The 18,832-nt window shown below is 36.8% G+C and overlaps 1 protein-coding gene across 1 annotated transcript; it reads right to left on the bottom strand.

Moving 5' to 3' along the window:
• Positions 1 to 1,124: 1,124 nt before the first annotated feature.
• Positions 1,125 to 18,605, bottom strand: NPFFR2 (neuropeptide FF receptor 2). The gene is made up of 4 exons (XM_039223899.1): positions 18,544 to 18,605; positions 15,219 to 15,568; positions 6,827 to 6,926; positions 1,125 to 2,075 (listed from the first exon to the last, which is right to left on the bottom strand). Exons 2-4 carry the CDS (start codon positions 15,544 to 15,546, stop codon positions 1,226 to 1,228), a joined length of 1,278 nt encoding a protein of 425 aa, XP_039079830.1. The 5' UTR covers positions 15,547 to 15,568; positions 18,544 to 18,605; the 3' UTR covers positions 1,125 to 1,225.
• Between the last annotated feature and the right edge of the window lie 227 nt (positions 18,606 to 18,832).

The following is an 18,832-nucleotide window of genomic DNA, read 5'->3' as shown; positions in this document are numbered from 1 at the left end:
TCAATTGTAACTCTGGTGTCCTTAACCCCCTTTATTATCTAAGTCTTGAATCTAGAAGGCCCATAGGAAGAGCCTTTTGACAGTCATCCACAGTGCTTTCATCTAAAATCTCTTTTGAAAAGGCAGGAATATGCTTTTCCTTATGATGAATCTGTGTGCGGAATATCAGTCTGATTTGCAATATTGTGAGGCCTGGTCAATACCAGCAGCCTCATTTCCAACATGAGCCAGTAGTAGCAGAAGGAGGTACCAGTTTTGTTTCTCATGGCAGGAGCTGTGCAAACACTGCCATTTCCTCACTATGACTGTCCTCCAGCAAGGCCGGTGAGGCTCCTAGCAGTACCCAGCGGGAAATCTGGAATAATTGGTCTTGTTCTTGTACAGACTTTAATAATGATTGTTGCATATCTTTGACTAAGCCCTTCAAAGGAAAGCAGTCGTTCTTCTGCCAACTACTACTTTGCTTCCTGGGGCGCCTGGGTGGCTCAGTCAGTTGAGTGTCTGACTTCTGCTCAGGTCAGGATCTCACAGTCTGTGTGTTTGAGCCCCAGGTCGGAGCCTGCTTCAGATTCTGTGTCTCCCTCTCTCTCTCAAAAATAGACATTAAAAAAAAAATAAAGGATTTGCTTCTTTGTCAGAGATTCTATTAGACTGGGTGTCAAACTGGAATCCCAGTCACCACTGTAAGAAATATGGGTTCAACTAGGGCATATTTTATTTATGAAAATATTAAAAAGCCAACAGTTATAACATAGGATTTCACTTTAACTGTACTCTTTAAAAGAAACATCAACCTTAAACACAAAGAAATAGTGTCTATTTGCTATCGCATTTCTTCTAAGAAAGCTAAATATATTTTAAAAGCACAATTCCGTAGTCTAAAATTTCAACTCCAAAAGCAAAAACAGAATTGACAAAATGTACTCTCAGGCAAAGAACTGTCCACTTATCACCGTTTGGAGAGAATAAGTGTGTGTTTTGTATACACATAATACATATGTGTGACTATACCCATCAGGCTTTGAACATGGATTTATCCAGACAAATTTGTATGTGAGTCTTCTACATATTTGATATACCATAAGATTGGATATGAATATAAGACTATTCCACTTCTGTTCAAAGACGGCTTGCAGTACATGTTTTCTTTAGAACATTCTTTGAAGTACAAAGCTATAGAAAGCAGTAATATTTTTATATATAACACACAGTATAGTTAAAATCATCACATCAACTCTTTTAAAATCTCCTTGCTCTGGGTGAGTTCCCCTAATTCTTCCATCATTAATTCTTGTTTGGGTTTTTCAGCACTTTTGCTACAAAGCAAATTTTCCTCCTGTGAATTTTGAATTGCAGGTCCTGGGACTAACTGATGAGATGTACTTATGATCACATTGTTTTTAGCTCTGACAGTATAGGTCTCCTCGGGCTTTGCTCTTTTTTGGCAGAGCTGGAGACGAAAAGCATGTTGGAATGCACGGTGAAAATTCTCATTGAAAAAACCATAAATGATGGGGTTGACGCTGCTATTGCAAAAGGCCAGCCAGTGTGCAAATGGGTAGATGTAGATGTTGATGACCTGCAGTTCATTTGGAGACAGGTCAGCATAGTCTGAGAGCATCATCAGCGTCCACAGAGGCAGCCAGGAGAGAATAAAAAGCAGGGCCACAATCAGAAGCATCTTAATTACCTTCTGTTTCTTCTTGGACACCATGTGCCACTGCTCTTGGTTCTGTTTGCCTGTGTGAGGCGCTGTCGTCTTGAAGAGTGAAATTCCAATCCTTCCGTACATGATGACAATGAGGGACAGAGGAGCCAGGTAGATATTGGCAAATAGCACAGTGGTGTAGATCTTCCTCATTTCCTGATTTGGCCAGTCTTCCCGGCACCAGTAGACTGGAATGGTTTTATTCTGGGACTTGAGTCTCACTTGGTAATATTTTTCTTCTTGTACATGTAACATTATTGCAGATGGGGACATAATGGTAATAGCCAGGACCCAGATGATCACAATAATGACAAATGCTGTCTTGATAGTGAGCTTTGGCTTAAAAGGGTAGACAACACAGCGGAACCTGCAATTAAAGGCAAAGAGCAGAGGGACACTGCCTCATAACTTCTGACCAAGTTGTGAATTAAATTTAATTCTACCACTCACATTCCCCTCAAAAACCTAGAAAGTTACCATTAGCAGCAAGCAGAGAGGCATGCATTGATATTTTTGTAACTGATACAAATTTCAACTCAATGAGTATCGAAAATTATTAATAACAAAAGTGATAGTGGTAACTAGCATATATTGAACATGAATAGTTAGTATTTTGTTCCAGGTTCTTTTTCATTGGTCTGCATTGATAGTCTTTAAGTTTCCCCATTTACTGGCAAAATAAGTTTAGGAAAAGTAAAAAATCTTGCCCACAATTACACATGATTTAAAACAGGTAGTTTGGCTTCAGAGTCCATAATGTTAAACTCTCCTTCATGACCTCTGTGCTCCCCTCCCACATTATCTGTGTGCTTGGCCAACTGAACATTAGCAAGATGACATAAACAGAAACTTGAGTGACGACACAGAGGCACCCAGCCAAACCACAGCATCATGAGAAATGTTTAAGCATTCTTGTTTCAAGTCACTAAGTGTTTTGGTGGCGTGGTTCACAGCTATAGGAGTCTGAGAATTTCCATTATGATTTCTGATTACTTGCTTTCCAGATGTTCTATGCCCTCTGGTGAACATGGAAATTCAATGTCAGTATGTAGAACGACACCGATTTCATTTTACTGCAATTTTTCTATTGTGAGTCTTGATGTTATTATTCATGCTCATTATAGTTATAATCATACCATATACAAGTGTTTAATATTTTATACTTTTCAAAGTATTATCACCTATTCAATCTTTGATTTTTGTGATGACTCTATAAAAAGGAAATGTTATGAAGATTATTAATTTCCAGATCTGCAGATAGGAAAAATTAAAATAACATGGAGTTGCTGCTGAGCCACTTAAAAGCTTTATCTGACATATCTTCATATACTAACTAATTTGAACTTTAGTTGCTCTGTTCTTCATTGCATGGGTAATGTCTGCTGTTACAACATCTTGTCTTAACATCAAGTTTTCCTCTAGTATTTTTTAATGTTTATTTATATTCGAAAGAGAGAGAAAGACAGAATGCAAGTGGGGGAGGGGCCCAGAGTGAAGGAGACAGAATTAGAAGCAGGTTCCAGACTGTCAGTACAGAGCCCGATGTGGGGCTCAAACTCACAAATCGTGAGATCGTAAGCTGAAGTTGGATGCTTAACTGACTGATCCACCCAGGCGCCCCCTTTCCTCTGGTGTTCTAATCAATGATTCCTCCCATCTACCTACCTTTAAATTATGGGTAACTTTATAGGTATAATTCTGGGTATTTTATTCTTTTTTGGTAAACCAACTGCTGGGCCCTCAAATACTTTTTCATTCATTCAACAAATATATGTATATGCATGAATATGTTATATGTATATGCATGTATATGTATTCAGAGAGGCAACGATGATCCAAGAAAGAAAATGCTCTCTGCCAGGAAGTAGTCACCGAAAATATGTTAAAATCATGTTGGAGTTTAGACTTGGCCAGTACATTAGTCAGGCTTCTCTAGAGCAACAGAGCCAAGAGTGTGCATAAATACATAGAAAGATATTTATTTTAAAGGATTGGCTCATGCAGTTTGGGAAGTTGAGAAGTCCCAAGATCGGCAGTTGGCAAAATGGAGATCCAAGAGAGCCAATGGTATAGTCCAGTTCATGTCTGAGGGCTTGAGAACAGGACAGCCACGGATATAAGTTCCAAAAGCTATCAGGCTCACAACCCCAGAAGAGCTAATGTTGCAGTTCATGTCTGAAGACAGAAGAAGACTGATGTCTCAGCTCTAAAAGTCAGGCACTTACTTGCAGGGTCAGCCTTTTTGCTTCTTTGTTCTATGCAGGCCTTCAACTGATTGAATAAGGGCTAACAATATTAGGGAGGGCACTCTTTTACTCAACCTATTGATTCAAATGTTAATCTCATCAAAAGTACCCTCATAGACACACCCAGAATAATGTCTGACCAAATATCTGGGCACCACATGGAACAGTCAAGTTCACACATAAAATTTATCCCTACAACCAGTTAGGGGGGAAAAAAATCTCAGTATTCTTTCTCAAGCAATGGAAGATAGTGGACTTGTTCAAGACCAGTTAGGACCCAGAATTGATGGGATTTAAAGAGTGACTAGACAGAAGAAAGGTTCAAGGACAGATTGGTTGTGTGATACTACCATTCACTGATTTGGGAAAGTGAGAAGAGGAGCTGACTTTTTGTTTCGTCTTTTTGCAGGGGACTGGTAGAGACGACAAGTTCAATTCTGGATCTGTTTATTTTGAAGTGCTTGTTGTTGGATGTGTAACGAAGTTAACCAGGAGGCATTTTGAATACAAGTATGAAATTTAGGAGAAAGACTTCGTCTGGAGAAATAGGTTTGGGGGATATTTTTTGTTTGTTTGGCTTCCTCCAAGAGCTGACCCTGAGAAAGACATTCAGGCGCAAGTAGTTCAGATGGAGAGGAAGGTGTGGTGGTTTCAAAACATGTCCTCCAAATTCAGTTCCCTTCTCCTTGAATATGTGCTGGTTTTAGTGACTCACATCCTAATGAGTAGGATGTAGAAGTGATGCTACATGACTTTCTTAGGATGCACATGCCTTAGACAACATGTAAGGTAAGCTGCCTTGAAGCTGCCATGCTATAGAGCCCAGGTGGAAAAACCAGTAGTAATAAAGTGCCTGAGAAGGCTCACTTCACATCCTCTGTCTTCCTCTCTCTGCCCCTCTCCCACTGTGTGTGTGCACACTCTCTCACTCTTCTCTCTCAAAAATAAACATTTTTAAAACCTGAAGAGCAATATTTATTTCTAAATCTCTATTTAGGAGGCATACTAGAAACTGTGAAAGAAATTAAGGGATATTTAATACTAAATGTAATGAAATTAACCTGATAAGCTCAAGTTTCAAGTAGAAAATACAAAGGATATTACAGGTTTTTTTATTCACTGTAAAGATGACATAAATAATTATAAAGTTAAGGTATAGTAGTATAAACATTCACAACTAAATAACTGAGCAGCACTATTTAGTAGTATAAAACAATAGTAGTAACAGGATATGGCAAATTTGGAAATAATTAGCTTCCAAATTTTAATGTGAAAAGAGATCTTTGGCATTTGGTGGTTAGCATATTTATATATGTAAATTGTATGCTGTTTACATGTAAACCAAAAAACTAGATCTATAAGATGTGTTCTTAAAAATAGATTAATGTTGAAAATAGGCTATATGAGGTGTTTTGCTTTTTAAGTCAACTATTCTATTGTATTTTTTAAACACTCTCTCCTGTACATAGATGTGCCTGTGTGTTGCTGATTGGTTAGTTCCCTTTTAGTCTGTTTCCTTGCCTGGAGGGACATCTTTCAGGTCACTGTTCAGTTTCCCTCTCAAATATCCCTTAATTGCCACTGCCTTAAGTTGTTACAAAAGATTTAACTGTTGTTCTTTAGTCTTACACAACTCCAATCCCTTTTAACAATCCCTTTGTTTTTCTAAAATGAAAATCTAGCCATTATTTCCCTATATAAAAGACTCCTGTTTTGTTTTAGAGAGAGACGCTCAAACAGGCCTCCACACTCAGGGCAGAGCCTGATGCAGGGCTGGATTCCAAGATCCTGGGATCATAACCTGACCTGAAGTGAGTCAGAGGCTCAACTGACTGAGCACCCGGGTGCCCCAGGCCCATAGACTTTCTGTGACCTAATATGCTATTCCACCCTCCCATGCTCTAACTGGACCATCTCTCTCTACTTCCCTTGACAAGCATCCTCCCATTTCAAGTGCCCTGTCTCTGTCTTAAGAGATGCTCTTTCCTCTGTTTCTTTCCAAGGTAAATTTCTGACCTTTCCTGTGAACCCAACACTCCCTGTCCTGAGAGGTAACTTGATCACTCTCTAACATAACAATGATAAAAAGGAGAGAGGATCATTTGTTACTGTGTCTGTCTACTTCTACAAGAGTGTGGACTTATTTACAAGGTACTGTGTCTAATTTGTTTTAGATGGTGTACGATCTGGCCCATTACAGGCACACCTCAACAATAGGTGTAAATGGATGTATTAAATTTTACCTTAACATCTGGATAAAATGTCAAATTTATTTCACATTTCCACCATTAGAAGATTCAATATTCTAGTATGGAAAATATATAAACTATGCTGTTATGAACTTCAGTTTTGTGTCCCCCTGAAATTCATACCTTGAGTAAGGTTGAAACCCTATCCCTTGATGGGATGGTATTAGGAGCTATGACCTTAAGGTAGTAACAAAGTAGATGAGATCAATAGGGCAGTTTCCTCTTTGATAGGATTAGTAACCTTTTATAAGAAGAGGAAGAGACTAGAGCTTGTGCTCTCCAAGGAGAAGACAGCCTTCTGCAAATCAGGGAAATGTCTCTCATTAGATACAGAAGATATTGGCATCCTGACCTTGGACTGCCCAGCCTCCAGAACTGACAAATAAATTTCAATTGTTTTAGCCATAAATTCTATAGTATCTTGTTAGAGCAGCCCAAACTAAGACATGTATCATCCCTATTTCTAAAATAATGGAAATTTTAGTAGTTTTGTTACTGAACCCTTAATAGATAGAGCCTTGCTCTTAAAGGAGCATATATTATGGATATAGTTTGGGGCAGATGGAACCAAATTTAATAGATTATAAATTTTTCTCTGGACTCACATTTTGGGGCTGACTTACCTATCCACAGCTATGGCAACTAAAGTAAAGACTGATGCTGCAACTGATATTCCCTGGATGAATCCACTGATCTTGCACATTGTGCTTCCAAAGGGCCATCCTGAAAGGGAAATTGAAATAGTCTTTGAAAAGATCATATTTTTTAAAATTTCACCAAAAATATGAACAGAAAAGCATGAAATCAAGACTGATGCAACTCTTTCCTAAATGATACCCAGGAAACAATGTTTCTCATTATTTTCATTAATACCTCCAGAGCTCTGTTTTTAGTATACTAGTACTAATGTCAGAATTTACATGGTAGTTACAGCATTCTAGGCACTGTGGTAAGCTCTTCATACCTATTAACTTTTCTAATCCCCCAAATAGACTTTCGAAGGCTTTATTCTCTTCCGCATGATGTAGACTAGGTAATAAACACACATATATCACATACCTTGCCACAGCTAGTTAGAAGCATTCTTAGGCTTTCAACCCCAGTTGTATGGTTCCAGAGTCTAAACCATTAACCCTTATGCAATAGTGCCCTTTAAATGAATAAGACAGGAAGAATAATTGGTTTTATAATTTGGAAATGTACCCCATAAATCATGAGGAATAGAAGTCACATGTAGAATAGTAAATAAAACTAATATTTATCCATATATAATGTAATGACGCAATTTACCTCAGAGGTACTTTGTTATAGAATGTTAGTGCTCTACTCTGATCCCCCATCAAATTCAGATCTTAGAGCCTTAAGCTCCAATGTATTTGGAAGTGGTGTCTCTGGAAAGTAATTATATTTAGGTGGTGCCCACATGTTGGGATTAGTGCCTCTAGAAGAAGAGGGAGAAAAAAGGTTTCTTCTCCATGAATGTGCATGAAGAAAGGCCATGTGAGCACACAGTAAGAAGGTAGCTGTCTACAAACCAAAGAAAGGACCCTCACCAAGAACCTAACATGCTTCTAGCCTCTGGAATAGAAAGAAAATATATGTCTGTTGTTTAAGCCACCTAGTCTATGGTATTTTGTTATGGTAGCCTGAGCTGACTAAAACATATCTTTCTAATTAAACCTCATTTGCTAGAATGTTTATAAAATAAGTTAGTAAAAGTATTATAACAGGTTGATATAAATACCCATCTGCTATTATAAGAAAGTAATATTCTTCCATCAGCAAATATTCTAGTTTCCCAAAAGATAAATTTTAAAAATCTGAGAAATATGTAACATTTTTTAAAAATCCTGCTATTTTTAAAAAATACTTGTACCTACTTTAAAATATTCCCAATAATCTAAATAATCCAAGTATATAAAAAAAAACATTTTGCCATCTATCCAGATCATCTTAAAATAGACACTTGAGTGACTCTCCTGAATAGAAACCAAAAGTGAACACATTTTCCCAGTCCTAAAATATGTTTGCTGTTACAGTATTAAAAAGGCAAAAAGGAGTGTGAATAGCCTTTGGTCAAAAATAGAATATATGATTTATCTCATCTCCCTCACTAAATTCCACTGAAATGAAAGCACCAGAGAAAAAATAACTTAAATGCACAGAGAGAATATAAAGCTGGGAAAACAATATAACTGGCTGAATTATGAACAAACACAATGAGATGCCACTTGTTCTTCCCCCAGCTAGCAGAAGAACGGAGGTTACTCTCTGAGGAGGTAAAAGCAGAGGGGCTCTAGACTTTGAGTCACCAGGTGCAGATGGAGTGGGTACCACAGTGATGCAGAAGAATTAAGTGAAAATAGATGCTCTGCTTGCAGTACTGCTGCCCAGAGACCCACCAGGCTCTGGAACACAGCAGCTGCTCTTATGAATCCCATGGCAATAGATCAGAGAATTTCCTTCTGGGGAATGTGATCCTTCCAAGAATACTGATGTGCAGATTTTGAGCGTTGTGGGTTTCCCAGTGCATGGGCCCGACTAATGAGGCTGAGAGTGGGACTAATCTCAATCTTAAGGCACGCAGAGGTCCAAAGCAGCCACACCATGTCTCAGTCTGAAACACAAGCAGCTACGTAGCAGTTGACAGAAGGGAAACCTTAAATATCAAAGTGACCAAAACAAATAGGAAAAAAGAAACATAAAGGGGAAAAAACAATATAAATTAAGTAGATGAAAAACGAAAAAAAATATTACTTCAAATCTCTAGCCAGGTTTACAAGAAAAAAGGAGGAAGTCCACAAAATTACAAAGGAGAAAGAAGAAACAACAACCAACACCATAGAAATACAATTATAAGATAATATTATGAAAAACTATATGCCAACAAATTGGTCAACCTAGAAAAAATGGATAAATTCCCAGAAACATAACCTACCAAAACTGAAACAGGAAGAAGTGGAAAATTTTCAGATTTGGCCAATTCCCAACAAGTAAATTGAATCAGTAATCACAAAATTCCCAACAAAAGTCCAGGAACAGATGGCTTCAAGGTGAATCCTACCAAACATATAAAGAAGAGTTAATATCTATATCTATTCCTCTCAAATTATTCCAAAAAATAGAAAAAGAAGGAAAACACCCAAATTCATTCTATGAGGCCAGCATTACTCTGACACTAAAACCAGATAAAGACACCAAAAAAAGAGCTCCACAGGCCAATATCTCTAATGAACATAGATGCAAAAGTCCTCAACAAAAAGCACCAAACTGAATCCAACAATCATGAAAAATATCATTCACAGGGATCAAATGGAATTTATTCCTGGGCTGCAAGGGTGGTTCAAGATTTGCTAATCAATCAACATGATGCATTACATCAATAAAATAAAGAATAAGAATCATATGATCATTTCAGTGGGCACAGAAAGAGGATTTGATAGCATTCAATATCCATTTATGGTAAAAACTCTCAACAAGTAGGTTTAGAGGGAAAATAACTTCCACATAAAAAGGACATATATAAAAAACCCACAGCTAATGTCATCCTTAATGAGGAAAAACTGACAGCTTTTTTCCCAAAGATCAGGAACAAGAAAAGGATGTCCCCTTTCACTTTATTGAACACAGTACTATAAGTCCTACCCATGGCAGGCAGACAAGAAAAATAAAAGGCATCCAAACCAGTAGGGAAGAAGTCAAACTTTCACTATTTGCAGACTACATGATACTCTACACTGAGAATCTGAAAGACTGCCAATAAAACTGCTAGAACTGATAAAAGAATTGCAGAATACAAAATCGATGTATAGAAATCTGTTGCATTTCTATACACTAACAAGCAGCAGAAAGAGGAGAAAACAGTCTCATTCACAACTGCACCAAAAATAATAAGATATCTAGGAAGAAAACTAACCTAAGAGGTGAAAGACCTATACTCTGAAAAGTATAAAACACTAATGAAAGAAATTGAAGAGGACACAAAGAGGCAGAAAGACATTCCATGTTCATGGATTGGAAGAACAAATATTGTGAAGATGTCTATACTACCAAAGCAACCTACACGTTTAATGCAATCCCTATCAAAACACCAATAGCATTTTTCACATAACCAGAACAAGCAATCCTAAAATTTGTATGGAACCACAAAAGACCTCAAATAGCCAAAGCAAACTTAAAAAAGAAAAGCAAAGCTGGAGGTATCACAATTTCAGACTTCAAGTTATATTACAAATGTGTAGTAATCAAAACAGTATTATACTGGCACAAAAATAGAAACATAGAAAACTCAGAAATAAACCCACAATTATATGGTCAATTAATCTTCAAAAAAGTAAGAAAGAATATCCAATGGAAAAAAAAGACTCTTCAACAAATGGTGTTTGGAAAACTGGACCACTTTCTTATACCACACACAAACATAAACTTGAAATGGATTAAAGACCTAAATTTGAGACCTGAAACCATGAAAATCTTGGAAGAGAACACAGGCAGTAACTTCTCTCAGATCAGCCATAGTAATTTCTTTCTAGATAGGTCTGCTGAGGTAAAGGAAACAAAAACAAAAATAACCTATTGCAACTTAATCAAAATAAGAAGCTTCTGCATAGCAAAGGAAACAATCAACAAAACTAAAAGATAACTTATTGAACAAGAGAAGATATTTGCAAATGACACATCCTATTAAGTGTTTGTATTTAAAATATATAAAGAACTTCTACAACTCAACACCCAGAAAACAAATAACCCCATTAAAAAATGGGTAGATGACATGAACAGACATTTCTCCAAGGAATACATTCAGATGGCCAACAGACAGTTGAAAAGATACTCAATAATATCACTCATCATCAGGGAAATACATATAAAAAGTACAATGAAATATCACCTCACATCTGTCAGAATGGCTAAAATCAACAACACAAAAAACAAGTATTGGCAAAGATGTGGAGAAAGAAGAACCTTCTTATACTGTTGGTGGGAATGCAAACTGTTTTCCAGAGTGCTGGATATCTGTATAGAGGTTCCTCAAAAAGTTAAAAATAGTACTACTATAAGATCCAGCAATCGTACTACTACGTATTTACCCAAAGAATACAAAAATGCTCATTCAAAAGGATACATGCACCCCCTATGTTCATAGCAGCACTATCTACAATAGCCAAGATATGTAGCTGCCCAAGTGTCCATCAATTGATGAATGGATAAAGATGTGGTGTGAAACATGCACATGCATGCACAATGGAATATTATTCAGCCACAAAAAAAGAATGAACTCTTGCCATTTGCAACTACATGGGTGGACCTAGAGAGTAAGATACTAAGTGAAGTAAGCCCATTAGAGAAAGAGATACAGTATGATTTCACTCATATGTACAATTTAAGAAACAAAATAGCATAGGAAAAAAGATAAACCAAGAAACAGTCTCTTAACTGTACAGAACAAACTGATGGTTACCAGAGAGGAGGTGGGTGGGAGGATGGGTGAAAGAGGTGATGGGAATTAAGGAGTACATGTGTTATCATGAGCACTGGGTGATGTATGGAATTTTTGAATCACTATATTGTACAACTGAAACGAATATAACCCTGATAACTAGAATTAACATAAAAGCATAAAAATATAAACCTGAGAGATATAACACATTTCATCAATGAAATGTGCATGATAGTATAAGAAACATGCAGAAAATAAAAATAGGTCAAAGAATTTAAAATACAAGAACAGAAATGTAGAACTCAATATAATGTCTGGAAGAGAAAATTGAGAAAATCTCTGAAAAAACATCAATAAGAAACAGAAACGAGAAAGCTGAAGAAACAAAAGGCAACCCAGAACCTCCGATATCCGACTAATACGAACTGAAAAAAGTAAAATGGAAGAGAATTATACAAGAAAATCCCCCAGGATTAAGCAGCATTCTATTTTTGATTGAAAGAACCTGGTTTGTTGGTACAGCCCCTCTGGAAAACAGTGTGGAGGGTCCTCAGGAAACTAACAATAGAACTCCCTTATGACCCAGCAATAGCACTGCTAGGAATTTACCCAAGGGATACAGAAATGCTGAGGCATAGGAGCACATGTACCCCAATGTTCATAGCAGCACTCTCCACAATAGCTAAAACATGGAAAGAGCCTAAGTGTCCATCCACAGATGAATGGATCAAGAAGATGTGGTTTATCTATACCATGGAATACTACATGGCAATGAGAAACAATGAAATCTGGCCATGTGTAGCAACATGGATGGACCTTGAGGGTGTTATGCTGAGCGAAATAAGTCAGGCAGAGAAGGACAAATATCATATGTTTGCACGTATAGGAGGATTAGGAGGAACTTGACGGAGGATCAAGTGGGAGAAGAAGGGCGGAAATGGTGGGGGAAAGGGAGAGAGGCAAACCATGAGAGACTCTTGAATGCTGACAAAAACTGAGGACTGATGGATGTGGGGGGGTGGGGGGGATGGGCATGGAGGAGGGCACTTTGGGGATGAGCACTGAGTGTTATGTAGAAACTAATTTGACAATAAACTATTTGTAAAAAAAAAAAAAAGAAAAAAAAAAAAAAAAAGAACCTGGTTTGTGTCCAACACAATACATGAAAAATAAAAAGACCTATAGAAGGTATAATTGCCTGAAATTCAGAACACTGAGGATAAAGGAGAGTCCTAAGTTTTCAGGAGAAAAAACAAAATACAAATCATGATAAAAGCAGCAAGAGTCTAACATCATTAGCTTTTTTGGCAGTCATATCAGGTTTTCCAGCAGTAACAATAGAGATAACTCTGTTAAAATTTTGAGGGGGAATAGTGTCTAGCCTTAAGTACTTCATACAGCTAACTATATTTAGGTATGAGGGCAGAATAACGATAATTGCAGACAAAGCAAGATCTCAAATGTCTTTTTTTTTTTTTATCTTAATGCACACATTCTCAGGAAACTAATAGAGAAATAAACCAAGAAAGAAGACATGGCTCTGAAAAACAGGGGATTGAGCACAATGAGAGGTAAAGAGAATCCTTAGGATCTCAGTGAAGGGACATCCCTGAGCAGTAGGTGCGGAGGTGCCTGAAGAACAGTATGTGTGAATAGGAACGAAAGGGTAGAGAGCACGAGCAGAGTATCTCCAGAAAAAAAAAAAAAAAGATGCAATTCACAAGTTATCTGATAGGTCTGAAGGTATTAAGAAGAAATTAACACATGTAGAAGAGAAGTTGAGGTTATATTGCTTACAGGTACATACCCCCACCGAAGCAAATAAAACTACAATGCCCTTATTAAATCCAAGAAAAAAGAAGTTGATACAGCACTCTTTCATATTGATATCATAGTCCTTTCAATCAAAAATAGAATGCTACTTAATCCTGGGGAATGTTCTTGTATTAACTTTCATGCCTCAGCAGAGCTAAGATACAAATAATAATAGGAACATATATTCTGCAGACTGACTTAAAAATTATAACAACATTGGGAAAATGAGAGGAGATAAAGAATGCAAATGTGTGTTTGTGTGTCTGTATAAATGCATCTGAATGCATTTGTACACCATTCCAGCCAATCCTGTTTTCACACTCTCACATTCAGCAATATCTGGCAGTTTCTGTGGATTTATGTTCTTTTGTTCTGTGTCATTTCAGTGGAGTCTGCTAGGGAAATACCTCTTGTGGTAGAAGAGCCTTAGAAGAACTAAATCACATCTCTCACAGTGTGAAGATAATACCTTATAATGGAAACAGGTTATTTAGAAACATGAGAGTAAATACCAAAAATAAAGGCAAGATGTTGAATGTGGCTGCTTCTGGCTAATGAGAATCAGGGATAAGGAAGGTAATTTTAATGAAAAGTTGAGATAAGAATTTCTTCATAAATATTTGTGTGGGGGGTGAATACTGAGAACATTTCTTACTGGCAAAGTAAGTTTCTTGAGAGCAATAACAATAACTTAAATAAATTGTTTTGTTCTCTTTTTGCATAGCCCAGGGTCTTAAAAATGTACATTCCTTTTTGTTAAAAATATAAATATTTTTTCAACAATAGACACCATAAAAAACACAGACTCTATGCAGTACAGATGCTAGAAGAGGCATTCTTAAACCTGCTCCCACTGCAGAGAAAGGCAGGCAACAGATGTCACCTCTAAAGAGAAACCTCTTGGGGCACCTGGGTGGCTCAGTCAGTCAAGCAGCCGACTTCGGCTCAGGTCTAAGCATTTTTGCTATGTTCCTATTGCATCACTTTTTCTCATACAGATTTGGAATATGAATATCTGTCTTGAGTACCGTTCACTCATTAATACAACAAATATTTACTGAGTATGTACTATGTACCAAAATTGTTCTGGGAGCGGGAGATCCACTGTCCCTGTACTTCCAGAGTATATAACGAAGCACTAGAGAAGTAGCACTACAGGCCGGAAGGACTCCAGGGCAGCACCCTAACCGATACAGTGTGAAGTTAGTCCTGTGGCATGTGTACATTACCACTCATTCAACTACCACTTTTTGCATACATGGGACTGCTGCTTCGCCTTCCCTGAAAAGGAAATCTCCCTAGCTAACCACAAGAGGGCCTCAATAGCTGTTAGACGGAACACCTTGTATCATTTGAAACTAGACTTTACCAGTTCCTTGAACTTTACAGTGTTATAATAATCCCAGTATTTTTACTACATTCTATGTGCCCTGAACTTATTAAGCAAATTTAAAGTCATCCATAAAGAACGTTAGATCTCATTCTGATAACCATCGGTGAACTCTATAAAAATGACAGTTTCCACTCTTCATCTCTGTCATTTGCTTTATTTTTATCCATAATTCTTATTGTTCTTGACTACTTATCCTACATGTTTGTTTATTGCCTTTCTCCTCCTTTAGAATGGATGAGGGCAGGTACCTGTAGCAATTCTTGGAACTCCATAAATATTTGCAAATGAATGGATGGCCCTGCCATGGGTGCAGGAATATGGGACAAACACTGCCTCATATCATTCTTGTACGGCACACAAGTCAACATACCTGCTATAATATTGTCCAGGAGCGTGATAGGCATACAAAATATGCCAACCAGTAAATCACTTATTGCCAGGTTCAAGATAAAGAGATTCGTGACTGTGTGCATATGCTTGTTCCTCATTACAGTAAAGCAAACCACTGTATTTCCCACCATGCACAGGAAGAAGATCAGAAAGTAGGAAATAATGAACACTGCTGCTACTTGAGGCTGGTGAAGGTAGTAGTTCACATAGGTAATATTGATATCTGAGTATGGGTGGTACTTTGTGTCATTGACACTCCAAATGTAATGCCAGTTTTCTGAAGAGTTTGAGTCCCATTTCTCACTCATGATGGACCTGAACAAAGGAGAGCTAGAAAAGAAAAAGCAGAATTAGAAACCAGTAGAACATAAGCTCTGTGCCAGAGTTTAAGAGGAACACTTTTAAATTGCTATGGAATTTTGATGGTCCTTCTATAATAATCCATGAATGTTGCATGGGACTGAGTTATAGATCATTCAGATTATTCAGATTTTATCCAAGAGATTTGAAATTTCCACTTTGTGTCCTAAGTAACAATTAATATTATTTTTTATTTCCTCAATATGTTCTATATTTCACTTTTTCATGACACCTCATATTCATTGGCAAAGTTCCAAGAGAAACTCTGTAAAGGAAACTTTCCAAAACTCCCCTTTTCTCCTGTCTCTAGGTATCATAACCTGTCAAAATCTACTTGTTCCTTTAAGGCTAACTTACAGGTTTTTAGCTTTCCTGGCAATTGAAACAAGATGTGCTGTCTGTATCTTCAAAACTCCCATTGAAATAAACTTCTTGTATATTCCTTATTTTGCTTTGACTCCATTAATCAAATATTCTTTGTATATACTTCTGTATGCAGAGATAGCCACCATACTGTGAATTTCTTAAAAGAAGTCCATGCTACTTGGACTTTACTTGACATAATTCTATTTACATAGTATGTATTCAATACATATTTTTATTTAGAATCCATATATCTTCACATACATCTTTCAGTCAACCTTGTGTATCGGAGATCCTCAAGAACATGCCCAGGTTTGGTGATTTACTGGAAGAATTCAGAGGACTTAGCATACAGTGTATTCACAGATGATATTACAGCAAAAGGATACAACACAAAATCAGCAAATAATGAGGCACATAAGGTAATATCTGCAGGAAACCAGTAACTAGCTCCTAAGAGTCTCTCTCAATGGGGTCACACAGTGTGATTATTCCTCCAGCAATGAGTTTGGCAATATGTGTGAAGTGTTGTCTACCAGGGAAGCTCATTAGAAATTCAGTGTCCTAGGTTTTTAATTGGAGGATGGTCACACGGTACCTTCCTCCATGCAGTATCAAAATTTCAGACTCCCAGATGGAAAGTAGATGTGCAGCACGAACGATGTCTATACAAACAGATTGGGTATGATGGGCCACTCTTGTCATCTATGGACACCTTATATCAGTATGGGGAACTGTTTCTGATTTAAGTTCCCAAACTCTAACCAAGGGCAGACTTTGCAAGCAGTCCTTTCTAAAGATGTCAGACTCTGACTTGTTCATTAACTCTTTTCTGCATATGTTGTAAATTGGTTGGACAGGAGGTTATATGTTCCCTTAAAGGGAAATACATTTGATAGTACACTTACACCATTGAGCTCCCATATTTTATTTTTTTTTTTGGTGGGGGAGTAATTTCATGGACTTTGAATTGGTGAGATAGATAACCAGACCCCAGTTTGCATTAATGACCTCATTATCACTCTGTATTTTTCAATCTTTCATCAACTACATATTTTTATCATTTTAGGGGAGCATTTTTATTCTTGTAAATACTACAAGAATATGTTTATTCTTGTAAATACTACATTAAGATATGTAATATTCATTCAACTTTGAATAGTTTTCTCTATTTCAGGTACAGGGAACAAAGCAAAGAAGTTACTATAAAATAAGTACATAAACATAAGTCAATGAAAGGGGATCATTTTCCTCCAATATTTTGCCATTTTATTTCTTCCTTTTCCTCTAACTTTTAAAGTTCATCTCTGCTTTCCTATGTTTAATGTCCCTAAGTCCAAATAAAAATGAAAAATGAAAAGAAAGTGAGTGTGGGATAAAGTGAGGTTTACGAGAGAAGAAATAGAATGGAATTTGAGTGAGACTGGATGTGTTATGTCAAGCTGAAAATGTCTGGGGTCCAGAGCTTGACTGAGAGAATACCTACTAGCTTGATAAAAATTGCTTCAAAGTATCCAAAAGAAAACCATTCACACAAATATTTAAAGATATTTGTATCCATGGCAAGGAAATGCTGTAAATATAAATGAAAACTGCATGAGAACACTGTAGGCCGCAAAAGTTAGTGATAAGAAGCCCATGTCCACGGATTCAATTAGAGCTGGAAAATATATTGAGGAAAATATCTCAAAAGACACAATGCTTTATATTTTCACATTTTGTTTTTCTTATGCTCCAGCTTAGAGCAACCCTATGTTTCAGAAACAGATACGCATTCATTGTGTACCTACTGGGATAAGGGTGTTTGGAAAATTGAGATGGAACAAGGTTTTCAAAACCTTCCTGTGTATTAACTTAAACTCCATGTCAGTTGTTAGAGAGTATTTCTTTTCCTCTTCTTCTAATGGATTATTGATAAATTAAAATCCAATTTTGTTTTAAGGGCTAACATGGATTTCACTATTCCTATTATTGGCTTGAGAACTATATTTGGCAAGATGACATGCCAACATGGAATATAGAGGGGTAAAGGGGGAATCTGTCATATTTAAGTGTTCCTTCCTCCTGACACATAATTGTAAAATTTTGTATGTGAGGCCACAGCTTTGGCTATTAGGTTAACCTATAATAGTATAACTTTGGGGATAACATCATCACCCTTATTATTACTGTAGTGAGTAAGACAGAGAAAAGCCACGTCCTGATTGATCCAAGGGAGATCAACTTATCTCCATTTAATACACTAAGGAAAATTGCCCTTTGTTATTCTTGCATCTGGCATCTTTTTCACTGGGCACTTAAGTGTTCTATACAGTTGATTCAAATGCTTTAAATAAAATCAACCTCTGAGTGAATACCTGTAGTCTAGAAATAAAGTATACTCTGTTCACATTAATTCTGTAGATGAAATAATATAAGGACTAAGAAATTTGTGTATACCAGTTTCTAGAAGGCAGATTTATACTCTACCCATGTCGATGATTCAATAGTTTTAGAATGTCATTGAAGATGTGTAATGTCTTTTTAATAATTTTTAAGTTTGTATTTTACAAGTTGAGTAAATTAACTGTAAGCCATCTTACCACTAATTAGTCTTCTATTGTTATTTCTACATGGAAATCCATGTGATGAATAAAATAACTTGGTTGTGAGCTGTATCATTCCTTCATCTTTGACCCTGGGGAGAAAACAGATATAGGTTAAACTGCATGAGCTCCATTTAGAGCCCAACTTGCTATAGCTTATCCAGACCCTTATGCTTATATGTAGAAAGAGGGTCTGAGTCTTCAGGAAGGGAAACCAAGAGAGGAAGTCATTTAAAATTCTTTCCTTCCTGTAATTGTATTTGCAAAAAACCACTAACAGTGAATT

This window comes from Hyaena hyaena, unplaced genomic scaffold (assembly GCF_003009895.1).
Source record: "Hyaena hyaena isolate Hyena2069 unplaced genomic scaffold, ASM300989v1 scaffold_1495, whole genome shotgun sequence".
Lineage (NCBI taxonomy): Eukaryota > Metazoa > Chordata > Mammalia > Carnivora > Hyaenidae > Hyaena > Hyaena hyaena.
The sequence above is the reverse complement of the archived record's forward strand: the minus strand, read 5'-3'. Positions and strand labels throughout refer to the sequence as shown.

Coding starts and splice junctions, on each gene's coding strand:
- NPFFR2 (XM_039223899.1), bottom strand. CDS start 15,546: ATGAGTGAGAAATGGGACTCAAACTCTTCAGAAAACTGGCATTACATT. Junction 6,927..15,218: donor CCTGGACAATATTATAGCAG/GTATGTTGACTT, acceptor TTTCCCTTTCAG/GATGGCCCTTTGGAAGCACA. Junction 2,076..6,826: donor GTTGCCATAGCTGTGGATAG/GTAAGTCAGCCC, acceptor CTTTAATTGCAG/GTTCCGCTGTGTTGTCTACC.